Source organism: Bufo gargarizans, chromosome 9, assembly GCF_014858855.1.
Source record: "Bufo gargarizans isolate SCDJY-AF-19 chromosome 9, ASM1485885v1, whole genome shotgun sequence".
Taxonomy (NCBI): Eukaryota; Metazoa; Chordata; class Amphibia; order Anura; family Bufonidae; genus Bufo; species Bufo gargarizans.
In genome coordinates, this window is record NC_058088.1 from 112,597,752 (window position 1) to 112,620,857 (window position 23,106).

The window sequence follows — 23,106 nt, forward strand, 5'->3', positions numbered from 1 at the left end:
AAAGGAATTAAATTCCTCTGCTGTGAAAAATTGTATGGGACCTCTCTGTGAGCTTCGTTCACCATAGAATAATTCTCCTCTAACGGGTGTGGTTTGTTTTCTGTACAGATCCAGTGACTGGATCTCAAGCTCCTGATAAGTGTTGCGATCTGGTGGTATAAAATTAACTATGCGAATGGCTACAATTTCCAGCACCCTAGTGTCTACTTCTTGGCCTTGAAAGCACTCGCTAATGGCGGAAGGACAGGTCGCTAACATATTCACTGACTCCAGGTATGTTTTTTGAATAGTGCATGACTATGGACACATTTGGAAAACTAGAAACTTTGTTAAATCCGCAGGTAAATTGATAAAGAATGCAGAAATGGTTGTCCATTGTTTAGGGCCTTGCAGTTGCCAAAGAAGGTTGCCGTTATCAAGGTGAAGGCCACAAGAAAGATACCTCTGCAGAAGTTAGGGAAAACTGTAGGTCTGATGAAGCAGCAAAAGCTGCCGCTCTACCTTTCCTTCCTGTGATGGCAGTGTACCCCACCACAACAGCAACAGGGGAGGTGGATATGTTATTGCTGGCCCAAATGCAGAACTAGGCTTCCAATGAGGAAATGAGGGGATGGAAAAAAAGTGGCCTAAAAAGAGGCAATAAGAAATCTGGGCAGTAGAAAACAAATTTTGCCTGCCCCGAGCCATGTACCCCATGATGATCCATATGACACATGGATGCACGCATGTTCCAAAGGAAACCATGGCAAGTTTGATAGGAAATTTCTGGATTGCCCCATAATTCAACAACATGGCTACACACTTTGTTTAGGCCTGCCTGATATGTGCTTGCCATAACACTGGAAAATGCGATTACGTTTTCCCCCAAACTCACCCAATACCTGTTTCAGCGACTGCAGATAGATTTCATCCAACTACCAAAGGTGGGACAGTACAAGCTTGTGCTTGTCTGTGTGAATCTCTTCTCAGGGTGGCCAGAAGCATGGCCTGTTACCGAATGCAAAGACCATGTCCAAGAAGCTCCTTTCTTGGTATGTAGGTATGGTGTTCCATAAACTATAGAAAGTTATAGAGGTACGCATTTCCCAGCAGCAGAAGTAGTACAGGAAATACTAGGAGCATCGGGGACAGAACAGGCTCTACACACACTCTATTACCCGCAAAATAGTGGTAGAGTGGAGATATTGAATGGCACACCGAAGCTCAAGATCTAGAAGTCAACGGCAGAGAATCGAAAACCCTGGACTGATTATCTCCCTATTGCCCACTACTTAGTAAGAACCAGTACCCAGTAAGGGTATTTTTGAAGTGCCCCCAAGAGGTTATTTTTGGGATGTCCCCAAGACAGGGTATTTTTCACCGCAGATGCCAATGTTACATTGTGATCTCACCTCATATCTTGGAGGGGGCCTGCAACAGAATTTAAGAATTATACATGACAGAGTGAGTTTCTCTTCCAGATCCCTATTCTTTATCCAAGTCCCATTGCTTGAGGACTTTCGGTGAATGAATTAGTTCCTATTCATTGAACCTCACAGCACTGTGGCATTGAACAGTTTAACTCTCTCTCGCTCTGTTAGCAGGTGCTAGGCTGTGAGGTGCTGATTATCCATGCTATATATTCTGTGTTGTGTGTCTCACCCTTACCTTTACCTTAGTTCTCTATAGATCTGCAAGGTCACTAAATCCATTTGTGTGTCTCTGTACCCAATCTGTCTGTCAGGCCTGACTTATGAATGTGATCCTGATCAGTTTGTCTGCCTTTTTTCTGGGTTCTGACCTAGTCCCATCTTCCCTAGGTCTGTTCCTTAAATCATATATATATTTTGCCTGCCTGATCTCAGCCTGGTACTGTCTGTATGCTTGCCTGTTCTATTGATGCTTTGCACCGATGCCTCTGACCTCTGTTGCGTCAGCTGGCAACTCAACCAGGGCTAAACCAAGAGGTAGCAGCCTAGTGGTTCTCCTGCAGCAAAGACCACATTTCTGTATAAGGGTTAAAACATAAAAATCAGGGTACCGCCAGAACAATTACCTCAGGAATAGCTGGTTAGTTGGCACAGTGAGTTTGTATGTTCACCCTGTGTTTGCATTTCCTCCGGGTACTCTGGTTTCCTCCCACACTCCCAAAAATAGCTTCCTATAAAATTAACCCTAATGTGTGTTGGGGTTGAGCACCACTGACTTCCCAGGGAGTCACCCTAGCCACACAACTATCGTTGCACTTTGAGTCCCTGCAAAAAGAAAAAAAAAAAACGCATAACAAATATTTGTCATTAATAGGGACATTTATGTTGTGTATTTTTTTTTATTGATTTACTTTTTTTATAGATGTGCTTTATGTATTGTCAACAAAATTACCTCACCTAATCATGTCTTTTCCTCAAGGCCCGTAAATAATTACACCAAAATAGGTCTGAAAGGGCTACAGCTCACTCAAACTAGGTACAAGGCGATCATTGCTTCTCCCTCTCAGAACAACAGCAGAAGATGCCCGGTGTGTGAAAGATGGAACCCAAACATTATAGATATTTGTGTCTATTGCAGAAACCCCTCATTATCATTGCCCAACTAGTGGTAGGGAGAATTAGGGATAACTTGGGCAGGGCAAGATTCCAGAGGTCTCAGAGTGCCACCATCAGAGGCTGCTGAGATCATTAGGGTAAAACAGATGCAGGGACAGGATAAGGGACAGGTAGAAGGTCTTAAGGGTTTTGTCAAAAACAGGGGAATTGCTAATGTGCTAATGTAACAGACTCCATCTTGTCTTTGAACAAACTTTTTCAAACGTCTTAAGAATATTTCAACACAGGGTGTGACTCTGTTCAGTTCTCAAAGTCAGTCAGCTGCTGCAGGTCTCAGACTTTACCCAGACTCAGTCTTTATACTGTATGACAAACTCTCCAGACTCCTCTTCTTCCGGCTACAATTAAAAGATACAGGTTTATCCAGCTCCAGTGCACCATCATGAACAATAAGAGGGATGCCACTATTTCAATATCTATTTATAAATAGGGATAATGTGTCAGTCTATATATCCGGCTGCACACCCTTTCCTGGGCATGACTCTTGGAAGTTCTAGGAACAATTATTATTAACCAGTAGTCTTAATTTATTAGCAATTCTGTTATGTATGTAATGTGGGAAACAGAGCTGAGCGAATTAGCAAAAAAATGTTTCGGGTCTAGTCGAGCCAGCTAACAAATGTGGTTTTGTCCCAAAATCCAAATATATTTGACCTGAATCGAAAGTGCCCCCAATTGCCCTGAAAAGTCGTGTATGACACTCTGGGAGCTTCTAAGACTGTATCCATACACTTTAACATTAGTAATGACAAAATGACAAAGTGAAAGCAACTTGTACAGTTCCAGGCAAACGGATGGTAGCAGATTTTTTTTAATAAAAGAAAAAAAATTCCCAAAAGGGAAAATGACTTCTTTTCTGTCTTCTGACCAGTAAAAGTGTGGTTCTATTTTAAGTGTTGTGTGCCGAACAATTAAACATTGAAGTTAAAATTTTGGGGGGAAATTTGTAATGAATTTGATTCATGTAGAATTTGCTCATATCTAGTACTAAAATATCATTAAGCTAAAAACTGATTTTATTTTTAAGGCTGGGAAGACACTGATTCTTGTGTTCTTAGAAGCCTTTCTGTCAGGAAAAGTCAGATAAAAAAACAACCGGTTGGAGGCAATTGTTTCATGGCAACCCAATAATTTTAGTGTAACAGAAAACTAAACTGCACTTCTCTCTGATAGGGGGACCAAAACTCAAACCCCTGCCCAAAGAAATCTGCCATTTATGTCACATCGGACTAATGAGTATAAACAGCATGCAAAAACAGGAGATACATCCAGCATCCATAAAGTGTAAAATAACTACTTCATTCCCATAAAATCTAACATGATACCGAGCAGTTAATACTTACACATTTCAGGCCTTTATAGCCCTTATTCAAAGCGATACTATGTCATGGCATAACTAGGGGTCATACTAGCCTGAAATGAGTAAGTGGCATCTGTGCTATGTCATGTATCTCACGGAAGCCAAAATAAAGCCTTACTGTTTATAGCATCTCTTTTTAGTAGTCTAGTTCTGATTTTGTAAGTAGTGATGTAATAATTTTATGACTGTATAAAATATTGTCCCATTAAAAATTATGAAAACAGGCTAATTGATAATCTAAATGCAAAACTGGATCGGAACACCATGGTTGCACAGAGGGCAGATATCGTCAAACTAAAATAGGCAACTTTTTTCCTGTGTCCGTGAAAAACAGGCATGTCCAGGATTTTTTTGAGGCTGGTGGCACTTGACTAGATTATTTTGGTAGTAAACACATTGAGCTACAGACATGGATTACTTATTATCTTTATCATTTATTATAGTTTTCCAATTTGTCCGTAAAAAATGTTGGCTGTCCGTGGTTTTGGGATAAATTGTCCAGAAAAAAAGAAAAATTCTGTTTGGCAACCCTGGTAGAGGCTTGGAACAAACTTCCATCAGATGAATTTGGAAAATCTACAGTTACTGAATATAGGCCTGCCTGAGATCAACATATAATTATCATAAGATAAAATAAAAAGCATATAATAAGGGCAGGCTAGATGGACATTAACTAAGTAATATGGTGGGCTGAAACATTGGACACATGGGTAAATAAATGCTTCACATTTCACCAAATTTGGAGTGCTGTCAACTTTTTGTACCTAATATAGTACATATTAACAAAAAGAGAACCGGTACAAAATATTACCCAATAAAGTTAAATTTTATTATGACATAAAAACATACAAACATAAATGTAGAGACCGTACAGCGTGCCTCAAGGGGCAGTCCACAATAAATCCACCACTAATATAGTAGTTAGATATTTCTTAAACAGCCAAACGTGAATAATTCCTAAAACCCTTTACAGTTACACTGAAACTCTACCTTCACACTCCCCAGATACAGCACACAGGTGAACACAGGGCTCCCTTGTACAGATATGTGTCATTAGATTTGTTCTATTTTTTATATACATGAAATGCAATACAACATAAGGTGGGACCCCACAAAACATTGAAATGTAGTGTCATCTGAGTGTATCAAAGGATTTATGAGATCTATACATCATAACCTAATATTTATACAGCCATTTAGAGCTTACAATGTAATTTCACAACTGGTTTATTGCTCCCATAAAGATAAACAAAATAAGTATTATGATTAAGGAAAAGCCTACGTTTTCTTGAAAGCTCGCTATGGAACATCACTGCTTCTAACTTTGTTGGCCATTAAACTTTAACGTACCTGTAAGACTCTTAGGGGGTCATTTATTAAGAACGGCGTTTTAGATGTCGGTCTTAATAACTCCTATACCTGGTGCAGGTGAGGGCTGGCAGCCTTAGTCCTGGGGGACAATTTTTAGCACCGCCCATCATTAAAAGCCCCTCCTACATATAATAGGCAACTCCAAACAAACACTGTACAGCTGACATTCTATTGTTGAGGCCTGTCTCTACACATGATATGGAGAGGGGAGGCCTGTCCTGGCTGCACTGCCTGCTTCACATCATACAATAAACAGACGGCTACAGCCAGGAAGCTCCTTCACTCTCCTCCCTCCTCAGATCCTGCTCAGGGCTTGTGGTACCCCCCTACCATCTGCCACCCGCCCGTAGCCTGCTGCCCACCTTGGCCGTCCTCACCCAGCTCTGAATCCTCCTCCTGCAAATGCAGGAAGGGGGGCAGAGCATCTCCTCTCCTACATAGCACCTCATACCTCTTACATCCAGTGATGTCACCTTTGTTGTAGACGTTCTCTTTCCTCATCTTCTCCATTCAGACCAGACCGCCATGATGATTTTTCAGCCATCTCCTGTCTCTGCAGAGATTGACAAACAGGCATTAGTTTCCCACATTTCCATCATCTTCACATCTTCTGAACACCCTTTCCTGCCACCCCAATACTAGACTGCAGAAACAGTCCCCCTGGAAATACTACTACCACACAGATAGTGCCCCCTTCAACAATTATTGGCTCTAAAAAATAACTCCGCCCAGACACTAATAGTATAAAGATAATGTGCCCCAAAAATAATTGCGCTAAGCTGATGCTGTGACAGGGTGCCCTCCAAAGTAACTGCTCCCCAAAATCCCACCAATAGAAATAATTCTCTGCCAGAGCACACTTAGTAGTAATAATGCCCTTATAGTGCCCATACTAGTAATCATGTTCCTCATAGCCCCCCAGTAGTAGTAAAGCTCCACATAATACCCCCTAGAAGTAATAATTCTCCCTATAATATGAAAGTACATGAAATACCCCTGCTTAGTGCCCGCAGTTGAGCTAATGTCCCCATAATGTATGCCAGTATAAAATACCCCTATAAAGTGCCCAGTAAATGCCCTCATAGTGCTCCTCTCCCCCTTCCCCATAGTGTCCCCCATAATATGCCAGTAAAAAAATGCCCCTTCTTATTGCCCAAAGTAGATGCTCATATAGTGCTCCTCTCCCCTATAATGTGCCAGTAAAGAATTCCCCTTCTTAGTGCCACCATATGCCCCAATAGTGCTCCACTCCCCCATAGTGCCCCCAAATAATGCTGCTCTCCCCTATAGTGCCTCCCATAATGTGCCATAAAAAATGCCCCCTTAGTGCCACCAGATGCCATAGTGCCCCCATAATGTGCCAATAAAAAAGGCCCCTTTAGAGCCCCCACTTCCCCTATAGTGCCCCCAAATTATGCCCATATAGTGACACTAGATGCCCCCTACTGCCCCATAATGTGCCAATAACAAAAAAAAAGCACCTTTAGAGCCCCCAGATACTCCCATAGTGCTCCTCTCCCCCATGGTGACCCAAATAATGTGCCAGTAAGAAATGCCCCCATAGTGCCCCCCCAAAATGGGCAAGAAATAAATGCCCCCAGAATACCACCCAAAAAATAAAAAATTGGGCTGTAAGAAATGCCAGCCCCCCATAGTGCCAGCTCCCCCCCCCCCCCCCAAAAAAAAAATCATCAGCAGTGATGCAATGCAGGCCTCTTCCGGCCTGTGTCCCACGCTGTGTGCTGCCCAGCTCAGGCTGACGTCATTATCATTGCGCTGCCTTAGCTGGTCTCTGATGGGCTGCAGGCATTAGTGCCTGCGGCCTATCAGAAGAACAGGGGAGGGAGACACCTCTCCCTTCCCTGGCCCACAGCACAGGCATCTGTATCACTGTCCTGAGGATGGCGATACAGATGAATATAGAGAGTGCTTCCACAATGGAAATGCCCATCTCCTACTGCCCGCCGCCACCGGCCCTGAGGAATAAAAAATAAAAATTATTTGTTAAAGGCAATTGCCTCCCGTCGCAGCCCGCCCCTGACCTGGTGGTGGATTTGTCTAAGTTATTAGAGACGCCGGCCTCTACATTACTTTGGCATTTCCTCCACTACTTCTAAAATGTAAGACAGGTTCCTTTCTGTCTTAGATTTAGACCATTTTCTACACCTAAATTAGAAAATGATGAATGAGACGGGCCTGGTAATTTCTGTTTGATAAATGACCCCCTTATTTTGTTTCTCTTAATGAGAGCAATAAACCTGTTTTCTACTGGATAAGATGGTACCAGACTTTTTTCTTTTGACTAGTTTTCAATACTGAAACATTCTAGGAAACTTCAAATTCTGCTTCTCTTTTTTTCTTGCTCCTGTACAAAAGGAAACAAATATGTGTGCTGTACTATTATACTGCTATTGTATACTATTCTGTATATTCTATATGCCCTGATAAAAACATTGGCCATCGTTATGTCATTCACATGGAAATTCAATTATTTTCTCTCAATTCCTATGGAAACCTAACATAGCGTAGTCACAGTACTTCATAGATCAGTATACTGAAACCATGATCCCGCTTTTTAATTCCAGACACAATTGTTCCAGAAATATATTACATATAAAACATATAATAAATCTGCACCAAAAAGAGAGTTTTTTTTTTGGGGGGGGGGGGAATTGTAGTCTGAGAATTCACTCTATTTCTGTTAAGTTTTTAATAGAAGGATATCAAAGAGCAAGATATTATAAGATATTCTATTTTGTAGTGATTACATATCTTATATTTTGCTTCCTAAATTGCAGTGAAATCCCCAGCCTTGTGCTTTTAAAATGATGATTCATGAAGTCATAGTGTATGACAGTCCATGCAGAGTGAAACAAGGAAGTTTTGTTGTGAGGAATGTAGGCATATGCCGTATTTTTAAGACATCAGAATCACTCAGGGCTATGATATTTATCCAGGAAACAAAAACTTAAAGCAAAAAAAAAAAAAATGCTACTAAGAATAGTGGCATGGGTTGGTCACTTGCCAGACTTAGTATATAAGTCAGTGTGACAAACAGGCAGTTATATCAACAGCTTTCAGACATTCTTGGTACAGCTAAAGCCATCCTAGTAACTGCACAATGAAGATTGACACTAACAAGATGAAGGACCTCTATGACACCAATGGCTATCTGACATCTATTAATGTATTAGATGAGATGGAATTGCACCAAGCCCAGAAGGAGCATGCAAAGCTGGAAGAAAAGTTTGGTAAGTTTGCAAATGATCGAGAGATATGTAGAGTATACTTCATCATGAACCATGATCGGAAAATTTAAGGGGAAATACTTTGAGTTGTAGAAAAAGATTAGCTGATTCCAACATATTTTATATTTCAGGTAAAGAGTACACTCAGTACAGTCTACACAATATCCACATGCAGTATGAGTGGGTGATGAGTCTAGCAACCCATCCCAATCTACTGGAAGCAATCACAGCTGTCTTGGGTCCCAATGTCATTCTTCTGGACTCAAGATTTATCTGTAAATATCCCTCCTCTGAGGTTCCACACAAAGAAAATACTGCCCCTTATGTTGCCTGGCATCAGGATATCAAGTGAGTATGGGAGCTGGTAGACTTTTATGGCCACTGGATAATCTGATACTTGTAAATGTGTAACCTAAATATGGCTTTCTTATTTATAGATACTGGGGATTTGAGGGAGGTCCAGTGGCTTCCGTATGGCTGGCATTTGATGATGTTGATGCAGAAAATGGAGTCCTACAAATAATTCCAGGTATTACCTTTCTATGGCTAAATGTATAATATAAAAAAGTTTTACATAGAGACTTACATACTTTTTTTTGCCCCAGGGAGTCATAAACAGGGTATACTGGAGCACAAAATTGCAGAGATTCCCGGGAACATGCTGACAGCAAACCAGGAGATTCCAAAGCACTTGGTGAATGTAGAAGATTTGGTTGATTGTCCACTGAAAGCTGGTGAAATGTCTGTAAGTACAACCTAATGCCATAAAGACATTACAGAGATTTGTTGATCAAACTTAATATTACAGTATTATTGCCATATTTGACCATTAGAATTAACTATAACAGGGAGATTAATTTTGTATAGATGGCTATGCAATATAAGTAGTATGTCTGCTTGAAGAAACTGAAACCTTAGGTATTCAATTGTTGGATATATAAATAATGCACTCTACTTCTAGTCATCCTGACTAAATCGAGACAAGACTGCCACGTGTCAGTAGATATCTAACAAGTGTAAATTAAAGTGTTATTGTGGAGGATATAAGCACTAGATGTGCTCTAGACGAACAACTTCTCCAGACTGCCTTATGGACTAGTCATGTACATTGATCTCTATGGATATCTTATAATCCAAGTTCATGGCAGAATGTATGGATGAACAAATCTAAAAGAGCAGGAGGTGACAAGTTGCTCATGAGCTTCCATGTTAGGAGCCTGGTGTGATGTGTGACATCTGTATTGAACAATCTCTGTAAATGCTCATCTATACTGACAGGTGCATGATGGTCTTACTGTTCATGCCAGTGAACCCAACATGTCTGAGAGGAGAAGATGTGGATTTGTCATCCGCTATGTTCCTACCACAGCCTATCCTATTGAGGTAAGCAAACAAAACCCAGAGATTGCCTTGTGTGCTTTACGTCTATTTACAGACATGAAGTAACTCTCCTCTGGAGAAGGGGTTACTAGACAGGATCTTGAGTCATGGCTCACTCTTATGGCATGTATGCTGTAAGCAATATCTGTAATATAAGCATGATAATCCTTAAAAAGAATAACTATCACTAACTGACATTATGGTCATTTCTATGACAGGATCCAGAACGTCCTAGAACCTTTCCTGCAACTGTACTGGTGGCTGGAACAGATGAATATAACCATTTTAAAGACAACGCTCCTAATTTCTTCACCAAGACATTCTAATTTCTTGCTACGTAAGAATTCTATGTACTGTACCTTGTGAGGCTCAGGAAGCTGTATAAGGGTGCTTACATAATGTACAAAGCATTAGTTATTCCATAAGTATCTTATGTTATTGATGTATGCACATTGAGCAGTGTATAAGTACTAAGTACTTTATACTTACAGTCTAACTAAAGTAACTTACTTAAAGACTGACTGAAACGCAATATACAGTATTAGTGCAATATTTTGTGCTGTAATATTGTTACACTGAATTCGTTATCATACAAACTGCTATAAAATAAACTATATTTAAAGTAAAGTAAATTGATACATTTGAGTGATTAACTTTTTAGAACTATTTTGTGTGTATCCAAAGATGTTAAAACTAAACAGATGATGTGTCTCCCCTGCGAGTGACTTGCCCCGTAACTATATGTTATGGCTACTTGCACATGGGTGTGGGCAGTCTAGCAGAAAATCCACATGAATTTCTGTGCGGATTTCTGACTATTTCTGCACCAAAACCAAAGCAAAAACCATATGTGTTACATGAATTTCTTTTTGTGGGGATTTCATGCAGTTTTGCTGCATATCTCACCTTACCATTGAAAAGGGTGAAATCGGCACCAGAAATCGCTAACCTAATTGGCATGCTGCGCATTTCTAAATCCGCATGGCAGGTCAAATTTCAAAAAGTATACATGAGATTTGTCTTAACTCATACACTTTTCTGGTACTGTATTATGCTGCAGATGTTCTTTACAACAATCAATGCTAAAAAACGTTCATAATCTGCAACATGTGAAGGGAGTCTAAATGGAATTTGTCACCAGTTTTATGCTGCCCCATCTGAGGGCAGCAAAGACTGGTGAGAAAAATGCTGAGAAAAACACTGGGTCACTTGCTTGAACTGACAGAGCTGTTTTGCTAAAATCTGCACTGAAAAGCTCCAGCGTGAGCCCAGCACTGGAGTCCGCTCAATACAAAGCTGTCACGGAAGGTGTACAGAAAACTAGAAGACACAAAATGAAGATCCGACTGACTGGATCCAAAACTAAGGAACCAAAGGGAGAGCCCTGCAACAGACCTGGCTCTCTCCCTAACTGCTCAGCCTATGCAAAAATCTCAATGGTAGATGATCGCATATCCTCGTTCCTCGACTATAACACCTGAACACCCTATAATAGTGAGGGGACACGACCACCGGCTCCCTACACTTGATACGGAGGGAGTCAGGGTCACCTGGGATCCAGCAAACAGGAAAACACAAATGAATGAACAAAACGTATCTGTAGAAGACTGTAGTAGCATCCAGCATGCACACACTCCAGGAAGTTGTATAAACTGCAAAGTGATGCAGTATGGGAAGGGATTTAAAGGGATGCAGTCAGTGCAACTACATGACAGCTGAGAGAGGCTAACGAGATGAGAAAACGAAAGCAAAACAAAAGGAAACTTTGAATGAAGAACGTCTGACAGAGCTTCTCAGATGTCTGGTGGTGACAGTACCCCTCCTTCTACGAGTGGACTCCGGACACTCAGAGCCCACCTTCTCAGGAAGGACCTATGGAAAGCCCTGATGAGATGAGTGGCCTTAATGTCCATCACTGGGACCCACATCCTTTCCTCAGGACCATAACCCTCCCAATGAACGAGGTACTGGAGAGAACCGCGGACAACACGAGAATCCACAATCCTAGAGACCTGAAATTCAAGATTACCATCAACCACAATCGGAGGAGGAGGCAAAGACGAGGGTACAATGGGTTGGACATAAGGTTTTAATAAGGACTTATGAAAAACATTATGGATCTTCCACGTCTGAGGAAGATCAAGACGGTAGGCAACAGGATTGATGACGGACAAGATTTTGTAAGGCCCAATAAACTTAGGACCCAACTTCCAGGAGGGAACCTTCAATTTGATATTCTTAGTAGACAACCACACCAGATCACCAACATTCAGGTCCGGACCAGGCACACGTCTCTTATCCGCCCCACGCTTATATCTCTCACTCATGCTCTTTAGATTATCCTGAATCTTTTGCCAAATAGATGACAAAGACGAGGAGAATCTGTCCTCATCAGGTAAACCAGAAGACCCCTCTCCAGAGAATGTCCCAAACTGCGGATGAAACCCATATGCACCAAAAAATGGTGACTTATCAGAGGACTCCTGACGATGGTTATTTAAAGCAAACTCAGCAAGGGACAAAAAAGAACACCAATCCTCCTGATTATCCGCCACAAAACAGCGCAGATATGTCTCCAGATTCTGATTGACGCGCTCTGTCTGGCCATTCGACTGCGGGTGGAAAGCAGAAGAGAATGACAACCGAACCCCCAAGTGAGAACAGAAAGCCTTCCAGAATCTGGAAACAAACTGCGTGCCCCTATCAGAGACTATGTCTGAAGGAATACCATGCAATTTGACAATGTGATCAATAAATGCCTGCACCAGCGTCTTAGCATTGGGCAAGCCAGGAAAAGGAATGAAATGCACCATTTTGCTAAAACGGTCCACCACCACCAGAATCACAGTCATCTTCGAGGAACGAGGCAGGTCCGTATTGAAGTCCATGGACAGATGTGTCCAAGGACGGGAAGGAATGGGTAACGGAAGGAGAGGACCTGATGGCTGTGAATGAGGGACCTTGGCACGAGCGCAGGTCTCGCAGGCTGCCACAAAACCCTCAACTGACTTACGAAGCGCCGGCCACCAGAATCTCCGAGCGATGAGATCCACTGTGGCTCTTGCCCCCGGGTGCCCAGCAAGGACAGTATCGTGGTGTTCCTTAAAAATCTTGTGTCTTAAAGTGAGAGGCACAAGCAACCTCCCAGGAGGACAAAGATCAGGAGCCTCTGACTGGGCTACCTGAACCTCTGCCTCCAATTCAGGATAAAGAGCAGAGACCACCACCCCTTCAGCCAAAATGGGACCCGGGTCTTCAAAATTCCCACCTCCCGGAAAACAACGTGACAGGGCATCCGCCTTCACATTCTTAACCCCAGGGCGGAACGTAACAACAAAATTAAACCTTGAAAAGAACAAAGACCATCTGGCCTGTCTCGGGTTCAGACGCTTGGCTGACTCCAAGCTAGGCCAGATTCTTATGGTCAGTAAACATGGTAATAGGGTGTCTGGCTCCCTCTAGCCAATGGCGCCATTCCTCAAAAGCTAACTTGATGGCCAACAACTCCCTATCTCCCACATCGTAATTTCTCTCTGTGGAGGAGAGTTTGTTCGAGAAAAAGGCACACGGTCGCCATTTGGCAGGAGAGGGACCCTGAGACAAGACCGCACCCACACCCACCTCAGAAGCGTCCACCTCAAATATGAAGGACAGAGAAATATCAGGTTGTACCAAGATGGGAGCGGAAGCAAAACTCTCCTTGATACTAGAAAAGGCCTTACGCGACTCTACCGACTAGGAGGAAAAATCTACCCCCTTTCTAGTCATATCAGTGAGTGGTTTAACAACAGAGGAATAATTCAAAATAAACTTCCTGTAATAATTGGCAAAACCCAAAAAACGCATCAGCGCCTTCTGATTCTCAGGACGCTCCCACTCAAGCACAGCGCGGACCTTCTCGGGGTCCATGCAAAAACCAGAAGCTGAGAGAAGAAACCCCAGAAATTGAATTTCTGGAACCGCAAACACACATTTTTCCAGTTTAGCTTTTTTCTCCCGCAGGATGAGCAAGACCTGACGTAGGTGGTCCTTATGCGTTTTGAAATCAGGAGAAAAAATCTAAATGTCATCTAGATACACTAATACAAATTTCCCCATTAAATGATAAAAAATGCTGTTCACAAAATGCTGAAAGACGGCTGGAGCATTCATTTAACCAAAAGGCATAACCAAATTCTCAAAATGGCCCTCAGGGGTATTGAAGGCCGTCTTCCATTCGTCTCCTTCTCTGACCCTGACCAGGTTGTATGCCCCTCTTAGAACCAACTTGGAAAAAACTTTAGCCCCAACAATCTGGTTAAACAGGTCCGGGATCAGAGGAAGCGGATAAGGGTCACGAATTGTGATACTGTTCTGCTCCCTGAAATCCAGACATGGTCTTAAAGAACCATCTTTTTTCTTAACAAAGAAAAAAACAGCGGCAACAGGTGACTTCGAGGGTCGTATGTGTCCCTTTCTCAGACTCTCAGAGAAAACAGGAAAACACAAATGAATGAACAAAACTTATCTGTAGAAGACTCAGTAGTAGCATCCAGCATGCACACACTCCAGGAAGTTGTATAAACCGCAAAGTGATGCAGTATGGGAAGGGGTTTAAAGGGATGCAATCAGTGCAACTACATGACAGCTGAAAGAGGCTAACGAGATGAGAAAACGAAAGCAAAACAAAAGGAACCTCAAGCAGGAGGTTCTGAAGAACGTCTGACAGAGCTTCTCAGATGTCTGGTGGTGACAAAAGCACGTACAAGCTGCCAGCTCTGCTCAACCTCCTGCTGCTGATTGACATCTTTCTTCCTACTGTAATATAATCAATTATGTAGGAATGGCGTGGCACTCCTGTCTGCTATGTTTCAGGTGCGTGTCGTTGTGGCTTCCCAGCCTAAACTTGGTAGTAGATTAAGACAACAGCACTCTTAATGTATGCAGAACAGAGGTTTTATTCGTAAGGCAACTTCACATTCAAGTGACGTTTCGGTCCAAACAATGACCTTTTTCAAACACTGTGAATTAATACAAACAATACAAAATAGTCATATTGAAAAAACGTCAAGTGCGACTATATTTATACAAACACCAATGTAGTATTACAGCTCTCAAGTTCAAACTACAATGTCTCCACATTGTTTTCCTATCATAGAATGTGTCCCTCGGGCTTATCATATAAGTAAAAATTGAAAAGTTACATATTCATGCAAGCAGCTATGTACATTTTAGCTTGTTGTATGCTCAGTACACAGGAAAACTAATAGAAAGAGTTAACTATACAGGACAAACCTGACAAAACAGATGCATCCACCCTACTGTAATATCGTATGTAGATCCTCCTATCTGTATGATATAGTTAAGGACCTATATAGAACTCATCAGGTAAATATTTAGAGTTAGCACACAATCTTACAGGTAGGACTTTGATAGAAGAAGGAACCAGGTGCCCCTATATGGGGTTGGACTTACCAAGTTGCCAGAGAGAGAGGAGTGAGAGAAGATACAGATGAAACTCGAAAAATTTTAATATCATGCAAAGTTCATTTCAGTAATTCCACTTAAAAGGTGAAACTAACATATGAGATAGACTCATTACATGCAAAGTTTGATATTTTAAGCCTTTATTTGTTATAATTTGGATGATTATGGCTTACAGCTTATGAAAGCCCAAAGTCATAATTTTAAGGTACCCTTTGCTCAGGGGGTATGGATTAATTAGCCAACAAGAGTGTGACACTTTGAGCCTAGAATATTGAACCTTTTCACAAAATTCTAATTTTAAGCTGCATTAATGCAATTCCTTTTAATTTGCATTACTGAAATAAATGGACTTTCACACGATATTCTAATTTTTCGAATTTCACCTGTATATATGAAGTTGAAATAACAGGAAGAAATATGGAAAAGCATACTTCAAAGATTGGCAATGTGGGGGTCCGGTTCCTAATTTATCTGGAAAAGAAAACAGTATTAGTTTTTCAATTTCTTAAATTACTTCAAGCTAATAGACAAATCAATGCACGTGATCAGATGAAGGCTGCTAGTTCATATTCTCTGTTAAGGCCCCTCGGTTCAAGGCTTTGTAGCCTGTGTATCCAATAGGCCTCCCATTTTTTCATCATACGTTTTCGGTCCCCCCACGTCTAAGCACACTTACGTGTTCTATGACCTGGAATTTGAATGAAGATAGACTATGTTTCATTTTGTGATAATGGTATGGAACTGGAAGTAAAAGATACTGACAGCAGATGGTGGATTTGTGCTGACAGACCCCATCCCGAACACTTTGGGTTGTCTCGCCAACATATACTAGGCCGCATGGGCATTTCAAAACATAAATCACATAATTAGACTGACAAGTGTGGTAACCTTTGATTTGTATCTTTTCCCCTGTTTCTGGATTATGGATTTTATCGCCTTTCAACACGTTCGAACACTAAGCATAATGTAGGCAAGGAAATGTACCCTGTCTGGCCTTTCCTCGTAAACGTTGATGTAGGGTCCCACGGTCCTTCAGATTTTTGGGTCATCGAGTGCAGGGTAGAAATCGTGTTTGGAATTCTTCGATATTAGGATAGGAACGGGAGAGAATACTCCAATGTTTATTGAGAATGTTGGTTATTTTATGTTAGTAGTGATGGTATGTATGTACAAAGGGGAGTCTTTTCTTGGCATTTACAAGTTGGTGTCTATTGGATATGGGATTTTGTTAGATGATAGCCAGGGTCTAACCTCTCTGTTGGAATTTCACTGTCATTTCTGAAAGTCTCTCATGTCTAACATCCTCTGAACTCACAATTCTTTTAATCCGCTCGAATTGAGATTTAGGTAATGATTTCTAAATGGAGGGTGCGTGGCAACTGTTGTAGTGGAGTAGATTACTACAGTCCATTGGTTTGCAATAGAGGCCCGTAATCAGGGAACCGTCATCCTGTTGGTAAACTTGGGTGTCGAGAAAACTAATGGTATGTATATTGTGGTGAATGGTAAATTGTAGTTCAGTAAAAATGGAATTTAAATGGGTATGAAATAGTAGGAGTCTTCAGGGCCACCCCACAGGCAAAAGATGTAGTCTATGTATCTTTTCCACATTATGGCATGTTGGAGTAAGAGAGGATGGGAATATATATATGTTCTTTTTCAAAGTAGGCCATGTAGCTATTAGCATAGGGTGGCGCTGCGTGAGACCCCATCTCGGTTCCTTGTATTTGAATGTAAAAGGAGTCCTCAAACATAAAGAAGGTAAGGAGGAGCCTCTAGTCATTAATATCTCTTCACATCTCCTAAGTCCAGCTGAGTCCATGCTACTCCAGAAGGGTTTATCATTCTGTCCGATGTTTTTATTCGACACCTTTCAGCTTGAGATGGACTTAGAGATTTTTCCGTATCCTAAGATTAAAGACATACTTTGGTGATAAACCGGTGATAAATACCTGTGAGTCAGACATACCCTTAAAACCTTGGGACTACGGATGAAATCTTCATTTACCCAACCCAAAACTGCCCCCGCGATTGAGACTTTTACAAATTTGATAAAGAAGGATATCTCCATATTTACCAAAAAAAATAAAGATGGTGAATACCGTATTTTGCCGAATTTGTCCAATATTGAACGACATTGACGTCCCTAACCAAAAATCGTAATCTAATCATAAAACCTGCGGACAACGGTGGGGCCACTGTTGTTATGGATCGTTTGGATTACAATAAAGAGATTAATAGACAACTTAATGATACAAATGCTTATGAAAGAATATCCTCCAACCCTACCTTCAAGATTGGTACCTTGATCCAATTTTTGACCAATCCAAATCTCATTACCCCAGTCTTCTATACTCCCAAAGATCCACAAAACATTAGACAAACCACCGGAACGACCTATTGTAGCATACACAGACTCAATCTTAGCACCCCTATCCATCTTATTAGAAAAAGTCTTGACCCCAATTATTAAAACCACCTCCTCCTTCCTGATGGATACATCTACCTTTCTCAGTCTAATTAGACAAATAGGTCCCCTCTCTGGCAGATGCAGACTTGTAACTTGGGATGTAAATAGCTTATACACCTCTATACAACATGAAAAAGGGATCAGGGCCATCAGACTCTTACTAGAAGAAGCAGATATAGCACCCCAAGTTGACAAGTTTTTACATTGATCTCCTAACCATTGTCTAGTAAAAAAAAACGTATTTATGTTTGAGGACTCTTATTACATTCAGAAACATGGAACCGCTGTGGGTTCTCAAGCAGCGCCACCCTACGCCAATAGTTACATGGCCCTCTTTGAAAAAGAACATATGTATCCCCATCCTCTCTTCCTCCAACATGCCATAATGTGGAAAAGATACATAGATGACATATTTTACCTGTGGGGTGGCTCTGAAGACTCCTACTATTTCATACCCATTTAAATTCAATTTTTACCGAACTACAATTCACCATTTCACCATGATATACATACCATTAGTTTTCTCGACACCCAAGTTTACAAACAGTATGACGGTTCCCTGATTAAGGACTTCTATCGCAAACCAACGGACCGTAATAATCTACTCCACTACAACAATTGCCACGCACGCTCCACTAAGGAATCATTACCTAAATCTCAATTTGAGCGGATTAAAAGAATTGTGACTTCAGAGGACGTTAGACAGGAGAGACTCTCAGAAATGACTGCAAAATTCCAACAGAGGGGTTACCCCCTGGCTACCATCAAACAGAATCCCATATCCAATAGACACCAACCTGTAAACACCAAGAAAAGATTCCCCTTCGTACATACATACCACCCCTACTCACATAAAATAACCAACATTCTCAAACATTGGAGTATTCTCTCCCATTCCTATCCTAATATCGAAGAATTCCAAACACAATTTCTACCCTGCACTCGATGACCCAAAAATCTGAAGGATTGGATGGTTAGAGCAGATGTGGGCCCCAACCGTTGGACTCTACATCAACGTTTATGAGGAAAGGCCAGACAGGGTACATTTCCTTGACTACATTGTGCCCAGTGTTCGAACATGTTGAAAGGCGATAAAATCCATCATCCACAAAAGATACAAATTAAAGGTTACCCCACTTGTCAGTCTAATTATGTGATTTATGTTTTGAAATGCCCCTGCAGCCTAGTATATGGTTGACGAGACAACCCAAAGCGTTCGGAATAGGGTCTGTCAGCAAAAATCCACCATCCGCTGTCAGAATCTTACTTCCAGCTCCATAACATTATCACAAAATGAAACACAGTCTATCTTAATTCAAATTCAAGGTCATGGAACATGTAAGTGTGCTTAGACGTGGGGGGGGGGGGGGACCGACAACGTATGCTGAAAAACGGGAGGTCTATTGGAGACACAGGCTACAAAGCCTGGAACCGAGGCGCCTTAACAGAGAATATGAACTAGCAGCCTTCATCTGATCATTTGCATTGATTTGTCTATTAGCTTGAAGTCATTTAAAATTGCGAAACTAATACTGTGTTTTCTCTTTTCCAGATACATTAGGAACCGGACCCCCATCTTGTTTGCCAATCTTTGAAGTATCCTTTTCCATATTTCTTTCTGTTATTTCAACTTCATATATATCTTCTCTCACTCCTCTCCCTCTAACAACTTGGTAAGTCCAACCCCATATGGGGGCACCTGGTTCCTTCTTCTATCATAGTCATACCTGTAAGATTGTGTGCTAATTGTAAACATTTACCTGCTGTGTTTGAATTGCTTAATTTAGGACCTATGTCCTGATAAGTTCTATGTATGTCTTTAACTATATCATACAGATAGGAGGATCTGCATACGATATACACTAGGGTGAATGCATCTGCTTTGTCACATTTGTCTTTCTTTTCGTTATCCTGTATACTGAGCATAACCCTGCAATTTGCAACTTTTACTTATACGATAAGCCCGAGGGACACATTCTATGATAGGAAACCAATGTGGAGACATTGTAGCTTGAACTTGAGAGCTGTAATACTACATTGGTGTTTGTATAAATATGGTTGCACTTGACGTCGCCAAAATGACTATTTTGTATTGTTTGTATTAATTCACAGTGTTTGAAAAAGGTCATTGTTTGGACCGAAACGTCACCTGAATGTGAAGTTGCCTTACGAATAAAACCTCTATTCTGCATACATTAAGAGTGCTGTTGTCTTAATGTAATCAAGAGATGAAGATCCTGAACCATGGATTCATTTCTGTTTACTCAGAATTGCTTCATAGTATATAGAAAATTGGGGTTTCAAAACCAGAAAATCTCTTTAATCAGCCATTGTAATTCCTATTAGCATTCAGCAGAAGACAAAATAGTTTTGTTATCTTTACTTCTCATCTATGACAATTATTAATAAGAATAATCTAATATATAAAGCTGAGTGTAATTGTGTGTGTGTATGTCCGCTAAATGAATCCGCACCGTCGCATTTACAATCACGAAATTTGGCACACAGGTAAATCGGGAGTCCGGGAAGGTTTTAGATCAAGTCTCAGCTTTCTAGGACGTACCGTTCTTGAGATTTTCCCAAAAATGCATTAGCCAATAGAAGCTTGTTCACATTATTAGCCAATAGAAGCTCGCAGGTCCTCCAGTCTCCACATACACAATTTTACTCCAGGTTTCCACAACAACCCAGCCATCTTCACTGCTGTAGGAGAGCTTTAAGGAAATCTGTCACCAGGATAATCGCTATTGCAGTAAAGCCATGGCCTAATAGCACTTAGTACCTTATTTCAAGATGTGGCTTTGTTCCAACAATAAAGGGTTTTATCCTCTAAAAATCCAGTTTATTTGGTATGCAATTGAGCCAGTAAAGTGCCCAGAGGCGCATCACTCTTGCAGGAAGGAGCCCAGACATGCCCCCTGCCACAATGTGTCCACCCTCAAAAGACTTAAAACCACACCCGCAGGCCCCACTAAGCCACACCCATGATCAGATTAGGCCACGCCCCCACCCCTGAGCTGACGGGGATTGAAAAAATGAAGGTAAAAATCAACTTCTGTCAGCTGCAGGGATGGGAGGGAGGGTGACTTTCTCCCTGTAGCTCTCACTCAGACAATACAGTGCTGCTGTCTTAGAGTGAGCTGTTTGAAAAGGACACTCTGTGCCGGCATACATACATAATTCCTCTGGGTAGCCATCTTGTATGCTTCTGGCATATGTAAAAAAACTGTGAACTCTCATCTTCCTGAAGCCTGGGTCACCACCGGCCAGTATGATATAGATGGACACTTTTATTACCACTACTCTGTGAGGCCGGCTATAAAAAGTCATAAAGGCTATACCAGGCCCAGCTCATCCTGTCCTATAAGATAAAGATCAGCTCGCTGTCAAGCCTGGCTGGAGCGTGACGTCATTAATTTCCAGGTCTGGTTTGAGGAGAGCTAATAACCCTTAATTAGCTCTGGGCATAAAACCAGTCCACTTTCATATCTCATTTATGAATCAACTTATGCCCTTTCTGACACCAGATCCAGGCTCTACAGAGTATTGTGGTTAATTCGGTATCAAATATGACCAGAGGATGTGATTCTGTAGCTGACCTATGGGTGGTAGAAGAACTACAGGTCCTAGCATTACCGTGTGTGGTCTCATTCTGTACGTAAATAAATAAGGATCTCAAATATGTATTCTGTATAAAAAATATGCCGATGTATCAGGGAAATACGGGCTTAAGTATAATCCTCATTGTAGGAACTGAACTTTGATGGGGTCATAACACACTTGGAGGCCAATCTTTAGGCTTCACAGTCACTCTGCTGCCATTGGCTGACAGGAGTAAGTCTCCTGCCCATGGGAGAGTTCATAAAAATCTGTGCACAAGGACAGAGGAGAGAGACCCATGAAACATCACCAGACACTTAATTGGACATTGACGGCATATCCCTGTATCAGAAGAACTTTGAGGGTCTCCCCTGATACATACTGAACGAGGTTTGCAAGGATTCAAAAAGGACATATGAACGACCATCTGAAACCCTCCAGAGAAACTAAGTATTCTTTCATCTTTTTTCCTTTTCATTTGAACTGTGGTGATTATTTATATTGTTATTATTATTCTGTAGATTTATAGTCATTTTCATTAGACTTGTATGCACTGCTTTTTACCTCTTATTAAAGATTATAAAATCTAAATGGCCAAGTCTTCCATATTCTAAGCTGCTGAACAGCGTACCTTGCCTTTGAAGAGACGTTACCAGATAGTTAGTTAAATTGCATTTAGGAATTGAAGCTGGGGGTGATTGACTGCGGTTGGTCAGTAAGTGATATCCGGTTCATCCACTGATCTGTGTGATAGGGAATGACCCGGATAGTCGGCTCGTGGACCGGGAACCCACGTGGTGGCAGTTACCGAAGTGTAGTGGGGGGGTGTTAGCCGGATGGTAATACCCCAGTCACGTGAGGTCTCTGTGTGTGCGCAGATTCCGTCACAGACCACTACGTCACAGCTGTGGGATCCAGAGCGATCGGATACATAGTTCGTGACACACGCCCCCAAAAAAGTAAAGGCCACTGTTAAGGGAACGAGCCCTTGTGGAGGTCACTGTCAAGGGGGTGGTATGCTGTGAAAGTCACTGTTAAAAGAGAATGCTGCTGTAAAGGTCAAAGTTAAGGGGGTGGGCTGCTGTGGAGGTCCAATTTTTAAGGGACGGATTATAGTGGATAGTGTTGATATCTTTTAACAACACATACAAACATTAAATGAAATAGATTAAATATACCCGAGCAAAGCCGGGTCCTTCAGCTAGTAATTATATAAATCTCACATGTAATATGCACCTATATTTTTGGACTGCATCCAATATTAATTTTTTGCAGATCGGATGCAAACCCATTAATTTAAATGGGGATGCAAAAAACTGCATACAGCACTCCGTATGTTTTTCGCATTAGCATGTCCATCCCGCAAAAAATATAGAACATATCCTATTATACATAAAGCGAGACGTGCAGAATGGTAGAATGCTGGATGCACACAGTCGCTATCGGTCATGTGCATTGAGCCTTATGGAGTGCCCTGGAGCAGGGATACTTTGAAGTCTGGACATTTGTCCCTATTTTCCCTATGCAAAGTAATTAACTCCTTACTTTATTTCACTTTAAATGGGTAACTTGCACTGACTAAGGCTACTTTCACACTGGTATATTTCTGGTATTGAGATTCATCAT

The 23,106-nt window shown here is 41.4% G+C and overlaps 1 protein-coding gene across 2 annotated transcripts; it reads left to right on the top strand.

Moving 5' to 3' along the window:
• Positions 1-8,324: 8,324 nt before the first annotated feature.
• Positions 8,325-20,037, top strand: LOC122919439 (probable alpha-ketoglutarate-dependent hypophosphite dioxygenase). 2 transcript variants are annotated; one of them, XM_044268478.1, is made up of 7 exons: positions 8,325-8,567; positions 8,696-8,912; positions 9,002-9,093; positions 9,170-9,309; positions 9,843-9,947; positions 10,163-10,281; positions 19,433-20,037. In XM_044268478.1, the coding sequence occupies exons 1-6, from the start codon at positions 8,438-8,440 to the stop codon at positions 10,268-10,270; spliced, it is 792 nt and encodes a 263-aa protein (XP_044124413.1). In that variant the 5' UTR covers positions 8,325-8,437; the 3' UTR covers positions 10,271-10,281; positions 19,433-20,037. The 2 variants fall into 2 exon arrangements, with proteins under 2 accessions (XP_044124413.1, XP_044124411.1); XM_044268476.1 differs by lacking the exon at positions 19,433-20,037 and having other exon boundaries at positions 8,326-8,567; positions 10,163-10,580.
• The last annotated feature ends 3,069 nt before the right edge of the window (positions 20,038-23,106 follow it).

What these genes read in the sequence shown, in the direction of transcription:
- LOC122919439 (XM_044268478.1), top strand. Translation starts at nt 8,438, where the DNA reads ATGAAGATTGACACTAACAAGATGAAGGACCTCTATGACACCAATGGC. An exon ending in AAAGCTGGAAGAAAAGTTTG is followed by an intron (nt 8,568 to 8,695) that starts GTAAGTTTGCAA and finishes TTTATATTTCAG; the next exon opens with GTAAAGAGTACACTCAGTAC. An exon ending in AGTCCTACAAATAATTCCAG is followed by an intron (nt 9,094 to 9,169) that starts GTATTACCTTTC and finishes TTTTTGCCCCAG; the next exon opens with GGAGTCATAAACAGGGTATA.